Consider the following 10,450-nt stretch of genomic DNA (forward strand, 5'->3'; position numbering starts at 1 on the left):
TTCTCCGCTCACGTGGTGTGAGCGACTGGCACGGGAGGGGGAGGCTCTGCACCCTTATCACGTGACAGTGGCGCAGCGCAGGCCTCTCCCTAGTCACGTGGCGCGGGTGCGGCGCGCGGCAATTTCTTTATCACGTGACTCAGGCTCCACGCGTGTTTCTCGCTTGTCACGTGGCTCAGGTGGGGGGGGCGCTCCTCCCTGTCACGTGACGTGGGCGCGCGCAAGTTTCCCGCGTCACGGTGTGTTCTGCCCTCACCCTATCACGTGATGAGTCGGGGGGGAGGGGAAGGGAGGCGCCGTGACGCAGCTTCCGGTCCTCGAGGTCACGTGCCGGAAGCGGCGGGGCCGCCTAAGATGGCGGCGGCGTGAGTTGCATGTTGTGGGGCCGCCGGGGGGAAGCCGCGCCATGGCGGTGACCGTGACCCTCAAAACGCTGCAGCAGCAAACGTTTAAGATCCGGATGGAGCCGCACGAGACGGTGAGCGGGGGGCGGGGGGCGGAGCGCAGGGTCCCGCCCCCACCCGGGGCGCCCCTCCCCCCCTGCGGCCCCCGGCCCGGAGGAGCCCTTTGGGGGGGGGGGTGTCTATGCCCCCATCTTTTGCCTTAAAGGGGAGTCTCTGTGCGACCCCCCTCGATTTTAGGGAGGGGGATCTGTGTCCTCCGCGTCTCGGGGTTTTTTTTGGGGGGTGGGGTGTGTTCTGTGCCCCTTCCATCTCGTTTTTAGAGGGAATAAAGGGGCTCTGTGATCCCCCCCGCCCCATTTCTGGCGGGTGGAGGGGGTCCTGTGTCCCCCACTTTTGGGGAATAGAGAGGGACAGTTTGTGCGCCCCCTTCTCGATTTTAATTGGGAGGAGACCTTTTCTCTCTGTGTATCGTTTTTAGGGGGGTAGGGGGAGTTCGGTGTTCCCCTCGCCTCGTTTTTTAGGGGGTGGGGGGGGCCCTGTGACCCCTCCTTTTGGGAAAAGGGGGGGCTCTGTGCACCTCCACCTTGATTTTAGTGAGTATGTCTGAGTTCTGTGTCCCCTCCCACCTCATTTTGGGGGTGCTATGTGTCCCTTCAGCTTCTGATCTGGTCGGATGGGGGGGGCTCTATGTTCCCTCCTTTTGGGGCTGCGGGGGCTTTGTGCCCCCTCCCACCTCTATTTTAGGAGACATGGGGGGGCTCCGTGTCCCCTCCCACCTCTTTTGGTTCGGGGAAAGGGGACTCTGTGCCTTTCCCTCAGCTTTTTCTGGGGAGGGGGTTGGCTCTGTGTCTCCTCCAGCGTCATTTTTAGTGTGTTGAGGGGGCTCTGCCCCACCTGCATCTTCTGTTTGGGGGAAAGGAGGGGCTCTGTGTCCTCCCCCACTTTGTTTTGGGGGGAAGGGAGAGCTCTTGCTACCTCTCACATTGGTATTTTTGGGGGGGGAGCTGTGTCCCCTCCTTTTGGGGAGAAGTGGGGGCTCTGTGCTCTCTCTGCCCCATTTTTAGGGCGGAAAGGGGGGCTGCACATTCTCTTTTTAGGTGTGGGGGGAAACTGTGCCTCCTGCCGTGTCGTTTTTGTGGGAAGTGGGGGCTGTTTCCTCCCTGCCTCATTTCTGGGGGGGGTCCTCCAGAACCCACCCCCACCCCTCCCTTGCTTTGCCCCACGGCTGTCGCTGTGGCACCTCTGGATTTGGACTAAGATGATTCTCCCATCCCGGGGTTGGGGTTTTTTTCTTTTTGTATTTTGGGGTTTTCTGGTTCTTTTGAGCCCCCCCTGATCCACTTTCCCCCCCCCTTCCCTCCGGCACCACAGGTGCGGGCGCTGAAGGAGAAGATCGAGGCGGAGAAGGGCAGCGATGCCTTCCCCGTGGCTGGGCAGAAGCTCATTTACGCTGGCAAGATCCTGAGCGACGACGTCCCCATCCGCGAGTATCGCATCGACGAGAAGAACTTTGTCGTTGTCATGGTGACCAAAGTAAGGACCCCCCCCACTTCAGAACACCCCTCCAGCAACTGGGATCCCCCAAAACAGCTCCCACTACCCCCCTTTTTTTTTTTTCCTTCTTTTTGTCCCCAAAGGCCAAATCGGCGCTTGGCACCGCGGCGCCTGAAACGGGCACAGCCGCAGCCTCGGAGTCTCCTGCGGCACCGGGGCCCCCCCCGGCCGCTGATGCCGTCCCCCCCCCGCCACCGGCTGCCCCCAGCGAGGAGACCCCAGCCCAGGACCCCCCTGCGCTCGCCCCCTCGGAGCCCGCAGCGGGGTAAAAGGGGGGGACTCCCAAAACTTAGGGGCCGGGGGGGGGGGGGCACGGATTCTATTGGATTGTGCTGTGGGGGTAGAGGAGAGGCCGAGTGAAGCATTTGGGGGGGGGGGGCACAGAGGAAATTGTGGGGTGGGGGGCTTAGAACCCCTAAACTAGGGAAAAAAGGGAGGGCAGGAGGTGCTGATTTAATCAGACTTTGTGGTGGGGGCAGAGAAGAGAGCAGAGTGAAGCGTTTTGGGGGGGCTACAAAGGAGATTTGGGATGGGGGGGCAGAGAAGAGAGCAGAGTGAAGCGTTTTGGGGGGGCTACAAAGGAGATTTGGGATTGGGGGGGGCAGAAACCTCAAATTAAGAGAATTGGGGGCAGTTTGGGGGGGGTATTTCATCAGATCCTGAGTCTGAAAAAGAGAAGAACCCAGAGTGAAAGGTTTTGGGGGGGCAGAGAACAGAGGAGGAGGGGTGTCAGGGTTTGGGGGGGCAGGTGAGGGGCTTTTTGCAGGGGCTGTTGGGTGTTTTTTTGGGGAGGAGGTTGTGCCCCACGACTGCCGGAAAAGCCTCTCTTCTTGTGTCCCTCTCTGAATCCGCAGCTCTGTGCCCCCCCCGGGCAGCGCGGGGCGCTCGGCTGATGCCGCCTCCACCCTCGGTGGGTGTTGGGGGACACACACACACATCGTGGGGGGCGCTGGGGGAGTTGGGGGTCCCTGGAGAAGGGGTGGGGGTCCTCCCAGGTTCTGGGGGTCCCAGGCTGTGCTGGGGGGGTGGAGATGTCTGTGGGTCTGGGGTCTATGCTGATGGGGGGGGTTCACGTGGGGCTGGAGGCTGCATTTATGTGGGTCTGGGGGTATCCATGGGTCTGGGGGTCCCTGTGGGTCTGGGGGCTCAATTTATGTGAGTCTGGGGGTCCCCGTTGGTCTGGGGTCTGCATTTATGTGGGTCTGGGGTTCCTTATGGGTCTGGGGGCTGCATTTAGGTGGGTCTGGGGGTCCCTGTGGGTCTGGGGGGATCGCTGCTGATGGGGGGGGGGTCTCCGTGTGTCTGGGGGTTCATTTCTGGTGGTCTTGGGGGAGTCCCTACGGGTCTGGGGGTTCATTTCTGGTGGTTGGGGGGGGTCCCTATGGGTCTGGGGGTTCATTTCTGGTGGTCTGGGGGGTGTCCCTGCTGATGGGGGGGGTCCCTATGGGTCTAGGGGTTCATTTCTGGGGGTTGGGGGGGTCCCTGTGGGTCTGGGGGTTCATTTCTGCTGGATGGGGGGGGTCCCTATGGGTCTGGGGGTTCATTTCTGGTGGTCGGGGGGGTCCCTGCTGATGGGGGTTCCCTATGGGTCTGGGGGTTCATTTCTGGTGGTCGGGGGGGTCCCTGCTGATGGGGGGGGTCCCTATGGGTCTGGGGGTTCATTTCTGGTGGTTGGGGGGGGTCACTGCTGATGGGGGGGGGTCCCTATGGGTCTGGGGGTTCGTTTCTGGTGGTCTGGGGGGGGAGTCCCTATGGGTCTGGGGGTTCATTTCTGGTGGGGGGGGGGGGGTCCCCGCTGATTGGGGGGTCCCCGTGGGCTGTCGCAGTGACGGGCTCCGAGTACGAGACGATGGTGGCGGAGATCGTGTCGATGGGATACGAGCGGGAGCGCGTGGTGGCGGCGCTGCGGGCGAGCTACAACAACCCCCACCGCGCCGTGGAGTACCTGCTCACGGTCTGGGGGGGCCGGGGGGGGCACGGGGGGGTCCCAGGGGCTGGGGGGGGCGCAAAGGGGCCATCCCAGAGGCTGGGGGAGGGAAGGGGGGGGGGGCAAAGGGGGTATCTCAGGGGCTGCTCACAGTATGGGGGGGGTTGGGGGTATCCCAGGGGCTGCAGAAGTGGGGGGGCGGGCAAGGAGGGGGGCGGGGGGTGCAAAAGGGGTATTCCAGGGGTTGGAGGAGGGATTGGGGGGGGGGGGCGGGAGGGGGGTAGGGGCTGGGGGGCCATTGAAGGGGGGGGGATTGGAAAGAGAAGGGAAGTCTGGGAGAATCTCAGGGTATTGGGGGGAGTCCTGAGGGGATTCTTGGGGGTTTAGGGGGTCGAGGGGGGGTCCTAGGGGTCGGGGGGGGGCTGTTTCCTGGGAGGCTTAAGAAGGTGGGGGGGGGTGCATGTGGGGGTCCCATTCTGGGGGTGGGTTGGGAGGTTTTGGGGGGGTTCAGGAGTGTTGGGAAGGTCAAAGGGAGGGGGTTAACAGGGGGGGTCCCAGTCTGGGGGACTCAGGGGGGCTACAGGGGGGGGTCTGTCTGGGGGGCAGGGGAGGAGGCTCGAGGGGGGCAGGTGGGGGTCTCAGTCTGAGGGGGTTGGGAGGTTCAGGGGGGCCCTGGGGGGGCTTCAGGGGTGTTGGGAGGCTCAAGGAGGGGGGGCAAGTGGGGGTCCCAGTGTGGGAGGAGGGGGTTCCAGGCGGTCAGGAGTTTCAGGGGGGCCCTGGGGGGGAGAAGGGGGGGCTCTGTGGGGTGCTGACACCCCCCCCTTTCCCCCCCATCCCCCTCAGGGCATCCCCGGGAGCCCCGAACCTGAGCGCCCACCTGTGCAGGAGACCCCCCCGAGCCGCCCCCCCGAGCAGGCGCCGCAGGAAGGTGGGCGGGGCGTGGGCGGGAGGCCACGCCCCCTCTTTCCGGGCTTTCTTTGTGGGCATGGCCTGATGCGGGAGGGGCGTATCCCGTATGTGTGAATGGCAGTGCATGAGGCTCCGCCCGCTGAGGGGCGGGGCTATAAGGAGCGAGGGCGGCTTCTTTCTTTTGTGGGCGTGGCCAGTTCAGGCCCCTCCTTTCTTCCCCCCTCCCTTCTCCAGGGGAGAACCCACTGGAGTTCCTGCGGGAACAGCCGCAGTTCCAGAACATGCGGCAGGTGATCCAGCAGAACCCTGCGCTGCTCCCAGCGCTGCTGCAACAGCTCGGCCAGGAGAACCCCCAACTGCTGCAGGTACCGGGGGGGGTGACACCCCCAGAATCCCCCTGGAACCCCCCCAGAATCCTTGGAGTCTACAGAACCCCCCGAGAAACCTCTCAGAGCCCCAAAACTGCTCTGGAATCACCCACCTCCCCATCCCCAAATCTTCTCAGAGGCTCCTGGACCCACCCCAGAAGTCCTCCTTTTGCCCCCCAGCACCCCCTGGAACCCCTTTGGAATCCCCAGCGCCCCCTGGAAGTCCCCCCTCGAATTTCTGGAGCCCCCCCAGACCACTTTAAAATTTCCTCTGGAATCTTTGAAGTCTACGGAACCTCCTGAGAAACCTCCCAAACCCACCCCCCCTCCAAGAACCCTGAGACCCCTCTGGAATTGCCACCTCCAAATCTCCCCAGAGGCTCCTGGACCCACCCCAGAACTCCTCTTTTTGGCCTTCAACACCCCCTGAAACCCCTTTGGACCCCCCTGGAGTCCCTCTGGAATTCTTGGTGTCTATGGAACCTCCTAAGAAACCCCCCCAGAATCCCCCGTTAAGAGCCCTGAGACCCCTCTGGAATTGCCCCCCAAACCCTAAATCTCCCTGTGGAGTCCCCAAAGGCCCTGGAACACCCCCCCGCCCCCCCCGAGTTCCTTTGGAATGCCTTCAGGACACTCCCTTTCCCCCCCAGCAAATCAGCCAACACCAGGAGCAGTTCATCCAGATGCTGAACGAGCCGCTGGGGGAGTTGGGCGACCTGGAGGGGGAGATGGGCGCCATCGGGGACGAATCCCCTCAGATGAATTACATCCAGGTGACGCCTCAGGAAAAAGAAGCCATAGAAAGGGTAAGGGGCATCTGGGGGGGGGGGGGCTTCACGCTGTCAGTAGGGATCAGGGTTAACAGGCAAGAGTGAGTTACAGCCATCAGTAGGGACCAGAGTTAACACTACTGTAAGTTATTCTACTTAGAATTGTCAGTAGAGATCAGTTAACTGCCACAATGCATTTATAGTCATCAGTAGGGACCAGCGTTAACGACCACAATGGATTTACAGTCATCAATAGTGCCCAGAGTTAACATCTGGGAGAGGTGCACTGTCCTTAAGGCTGTTGTCCTTAGAGCTGTCGAGCTCTCATTAGGCTCCAGAGTTAACAGCAGTCGAAAGGAGCCATTATTGACAAACGTAAAGGCAACAGTTGTACTTCCGCCCTCATTAGATATCAGAGTTAACTATCACGAGTGACTTGAAGGCAGCAGTAGAGCCCAGAGTTAACACTCCCCATGGGGGAGACTCTCCGTAGCGAATGGCAGGATTGTGGGCTAGTAAACACTCTGGGTGAGGGACCATTAGTAGGGTCCAGAGTGAACACCCTGGCTGGGGGGGGGGGGCATCAGTTGGGCCTAGAAGTGAACAGTGGGGGTGAGAGACATTGGGGCCCAGAATGAACATCAGAGATGAGGACCATCAGTAGGGCCCAGAGTGAACGTTGGTGGTTGGAGGTTGTCATTAGGGCCCAGAATGAAAGGCGGGGACCCGGGGCCATCAGTAGGGCCCAGAGTTAACGCCGCCTGCAGCTGAAGGCGCTGGGCTTCCCCGAGAGCCTGGTGATCCAGGCCTACTTCGCCTGCGAGAAGAACGAGAACCTGGCCGCCAACTTCCTGCTCAGCCAGAACTTCGACGACGACTGAGGCGCCGCTGCGCTGCGAGGAGGAGCCGCCGCCATCGGAGCCCCCGCTCGGGACGCACCCCCTTTCCCCCCTCCCCCAATCCTGAGCTTTGGGGGGGCAGTGGGGGGGGGCAGCGGGGTAAAAAAAAAAAAATCCACAATTTTGGGGGGGGGAAAAGGGAGGGGGGGGGAAAGATTAAAAGCAGAATTTTAAGCCCGGAGTTGATGTGTGGGAGTCGTGATTTGGGGGGGTCATAATTGGGGGGGGGCTCCCAGTGGCTGTGTTTGGGCGCTCTGGGGGGGTCCCGCGGGGGTGACTGGGGTCATGTTTAGGTATCTGAGGATCCAATGGTCACCTGGGGGGCTGCGTTTGGGGGTCCAAGGGCCTCCCAGGAGGCCGCGGTTGGGGTGGGGGTCACAGGTGGGTGTCGCGGGGGCCATAGTTGGGGGTCCAAGAGTCACTTCGGGGGCCGTGGTTGGGGGTCGAGGGGGGAACACCGGGGGGGTAGTTTTGGTTGGGGGTCCAAGAGTCACTCGGGGGGCCATGGTTGGGGGTCACGGTTGTGGGTCAGGAGGGGCTCCGGGGGGCCGGGGGGCGGCGGCGGCCTCGGCAGCGGCCATGGCACTGCGCACGGCCTCCTCGCGCTCCTGCCGCCGCCGCCGTTTCTCGTCCTGGCGCTGCTTCCGCTCCATTTCCTGCAGCAGCGCCTGCGCCCGTTTCCCCTCGGCACCGGGGGCCCCCGCGGCCCCCCCCAAACCCGCCTCGGCCAACAGCCGCCGCCGCCGTCCGGCCTCTGCCGCCGCCGCCGCCCGGGCCCGCGCCCGCTGCTCCCGCCACGCCGCGATGCGCGACGGCATCGCCGCCAGCAGCTGCGCCACCAGCGCCTCCCTGGGGGGCAGCGACACCAGTGAAACCAGTGCCCCCCCCCACCCCGTCCCAATTCACCCAGTGCCACCCAGTCCCCATGGCTCCTGGGCCCAGTTCCCCTGGTCCCAGTTCTCCCAGTGCCCTCGGTTCCTCCGGTTCTGGTGGTCCCAGCATCCCCAGTTCTCCCAGTGCCCTCAGTTCCTCCGGTTCTGGTGGTCCCAGTATCCCCAGTTCTCCCAGTGCCCTCGGTTCCTCTGGTTCTGGTGGTCCCAGTATCCCCAGTTCTCCCAGTGCCCTCGGTTCCTCTGGTTCTGGTGGTCCCAGTATCCCCAGTTCTCCCAGTGCCCTCGGTTCCTCCGGTTCTGGTGGTCTCAGTATCCCCAGTTCTCCCAGTGCCCTAAGTTCCCCTGGTTCTGGTCATCCCAGTGTCCCCAGGTCCTCCAGCTCCAATTTTCCCAGTGCCTGCTCTTTTCCCAGGGCCAGTATTCCCAGTTCCCCCTGTTCCCCTGTCTCAGTTCTCCTGGTTCCCCAGTTCTCCCAGTGCTCCCTGTTCCCCTGTCCCCAGTTCTCCCAGTTCCTAAGTTCTGCTGGTTCCGCAGTCCCAGTTCTCCCAGAGTCCCCAGTTCCCTCTGTCCCCGTCCCCTCCCGGTCCCAGTTCTCCAGTCCCAGTTCTCCCAGTGCCCCCTGGTCCAAGTTCTCCCAGTTCCCCAGTCCCAGTTCTCCCAGTACCCCTGTTCCCAGTTCTCCCGGTTCCCCAGTATCCCCAGTTCTCCCAGTACCCCCTGTTCCCCTGGTCCCAGTTCCAGTTCTCCCAGTGTCCCCTGTTCCCAGTTCTCCCAGTTCCACCTCTCCCAGTACCCCCTGTTCCCCTGGTCCCAGTTCTCCCAGTTCCAGTTCTCCGGTCCCAGTTCTCCCAGTGCCCCGTTTCCCTGGTACCAGTTCTCCCGGTTCCCTCTGTACCCGTCCTCTCCTGGTCCCAGCTCTCCCAGTGCCCCCTGTTCCCGGTTCTCCCGGTTCCCTCCATACCCGTCCTCTCCCAGTCCCAGTTCTCCCAGTGCCCCCTGTTCCCGGTTCTCCCGGTTCCCTCCATACCCGTCCTCTCCCAGTCCCAGCTCTCCGGTCCCAGTTCTCCCAGTACCGCCTGTTCCCGGTTCTCCCGGTTCCCTCTGTCCCCGCCCCCTCCCGGTCCCAGTTCCCCGGTGCCGCCGCACCTCTCCTCGCGCTGCCGCGCCTCCTCCCGCCGCCGCCGCTCCGCCGCCTCCTCCCGCTCCCGTTGCTCCGCCTCCCGCTCGCGTTCTTCGGCCTCGACCTCTCGCAGCCGTTCGGGGTCCCCCCAGGGCTGCCAGGCGGGTCCCGCCGCCGCCGCCCCGAACCGCCCGAAGCGCCGCGCCGCCTCCCGGGGGTCCGAGGGGTCCGCGGGGCGCGAACCGCGCCGGAGCCGAAGCGGCGGCGCCCGGTAAAACCGCGCCGGGGCCGCTGCGAGCAGCACCCGAACCCGCGGCCGCAGCGCGACCGCCGCCATCTTGGGCGGAAACGGCAGGTAGCGAGGGCGGAAGGGGCGGGGTGTGAGGGCGGAAGTGGGTGAAGGTGAGGGCGGAAGTCGGGCAGCGAGCGGCGGGCGTGGGCGGGGATTGGGATGAGGATTGGAAGGAGTGGGGGGGCTCGGGGGGGATTGGAGGGTCCTTGTAGGACTCGAGTGGGATGAGTGGGGCTCTGGAAGGGAAGGGGGCGCCGGTGGGGATGAGGGGGGTACTGGGGGGGGCATTGGGGTTCCCAAGGGGGATGGGGCTCTGGGGGGAGGGGGTGCCAGTGGGGATGAGGGGGGTACTGGGGGGGGAGCATTGGGGTTCCCAAGGGGGATGGGGGGGCTCTGGGGGACAGGGCGACACTAGTGGGGACGGGAGGGGGGCATTGGGGTTCCCAGGGTGGATCGGGGGGCTCTAGAGGGACGGGGACCCCCATTGGGATGGAGGAGAGGGATTGGGGTCCCCAAGAGGGATGAGGGGGGGCTCGGGGGATGGGGTTGTGGAGTGGGGGGCAGAAGGGACCCTGTGGTAATGGGGGAGGATACGTTGGGGACCCCAGTGGGATTAGGGGGGCTCTGGGGACCCCAATGGTGATGGGGCAGGGGGGCTCCAGGGACCCCAACACCGTGGGGCTGAGAGCAGGCTGGGGGGGTCCCCAAACCTGCCACCCCTCCCCCTTTTGGCTTTTTGGATGGATTTGAGCTTAGTGCCCATCCCCCCCCCCCCCCCCCCATTTTCAGTCCCAGCCAAAAACCTGGGGCTGCGATTAACCCCTCCCTGCCCACAGCTGGGAGCCCCCCCCCCTCCCCCTTGAGACCTCCCCTCCCTCTGAGCACCCCAACACCTGGGACCCCTCTGGGGGGGGTGCAAGGGGGGGGGGCAAGGGATGGGAAAAGGGGAGGGGGCACAACGGCCCCTGCTTGGGCCCCACGGGGGGTGCGAAATGAGGCCGGAGGGGGAGCAGGGGGGGCCCTAATGGCTTCCAGGCCTCGGCGAGAAGCAGAGCCAAAACCCCCTGAAATAGCCCCAAAACCATCCCAGGGACGCACACGCACACACACACACGCACACACGAGAAACAGAGCCAACATCTCCTGAAATCGCCCCAAAATCCTTCTGGTGAGGGGGACACACGAGAAACAGAGCCCAAATCCCCTGAAATCACCCCAAAATCCTTCTGGTGAGGGGGACACACGAGAAACAGAGCCCAAATCCCCTGAAATCACCCCAAAATCCTTCTGGTGAGGGGGACACACGAGAAACAG

The 10,450-nt window shown here is 63.9% G+C and overlaps 2 protein-coding genes across 2 annotated transcripts; one reads left to right on the forward strand and one right to left on the reverse strand.

The window, feature by feature from the left end:
- Positions 1–314: 314 nt before the first annotated feature.
- Positions 315–6,925, forward strand: RAD23A (RAD23 homolog A, nucleotide excision repair protein). The gene is made up of 9 exons (XM_054051827.1): positions 315–478; positions 1,776–1,937; positions 2,042–2,223; positions 2,813–2,868; positions 3,785–3,912; positions 4,729–4,813; positions 5,029–5,159; positions 5,813–5,968; positions 6,700–6,925. The coding sequence occupies exons 1-9, from the start codon at positions 407–409 to the stop codon at positions 6,811–6,813; spliced, it is 1,086 nt and encodes a 361-aa protein (XP_053907802.1). The 5' UTR covers positions 315–406; the 3' UTR covers positions 6,814–6,925.
- A 258-nt stretch (positions 6,926–7,183) lies between these two features.
- GADD45GIP1 (GADD45G interacting protein 1) lies at positions 7,184–9,199 on the reverse strand. Its single transcript, XM_054051838.1, has 2 exons — positions 8,871–9,199; positions 7,184–7,680 (listed from the first exon to the last, which is right to left on the reverse strand). Exons 1-2 carry the CDS (start codon positions 9,179–9,181, stop codon positions 7,347–7,349), a joined length of 645 nt encoding a protein of 214 aa, XP_053907813.1. The 5' UTR covers positions 9,182–9,199; the 3' UTR covers positions 7,184–7,346.
- Positions 9,200–10,450: the final 1,251 nt, after the last annotated feature.

Source organism: Cuculus canorus, chromosome 30 (genome assembly GCF_017976375.1).
Source record: "Cuculus canorus isolate bCucCan1 chromosome 30, bCucCan1.pri, whole genome shotgun sequence".
NCBI lineage: Eukaryota > Metazoa > Chordata > Aves > Cuculiformes > Cuculidae > Cuculus > Cuculus canorus.

Excerpts from the sequence above, each read along its gene's own strand:
- RAD23A (XM_054051827.1), top strand. The coding sequence starts at position 407 with ATGGCGGTGACCGTGACCCTCAAAACGCTGCAGCAGCAAACGTTTAAG. Across the intron at positions 2,224-2,812 it reads CCCTCGGAGCCCGCAGCGGG|CTCTGTGCCCCCCCCGGGCA; the intron begins GTAAAAGGGGGG and ends CTGAATCCGCAG. Across the intron at positions 3,913-4,728 it reads CCGTGGAGTACCTGCTCACG|GGCATCCCCGGGAGCCCCGA; the intron begins GTCTGGGGGGGC and ends CATCCCCCTCAG.
- GADD45GIP1 (XM_054051838.1), bottom strand. The coding sequence starts at position 9,181 with ATGGCGGCGGTCGCGCTGCGGCCGCGGGTTCGGGTGCTGCTCGCAGCG. Across the intron at positions 7,681-8,870 it reads GCGCGGCAGCGCGAGGAGAG|GGAGGCGCTGGTGGCGCAGC; the intron begins GTGCGGCGGCAC and ends GCTGCCCCCCAG.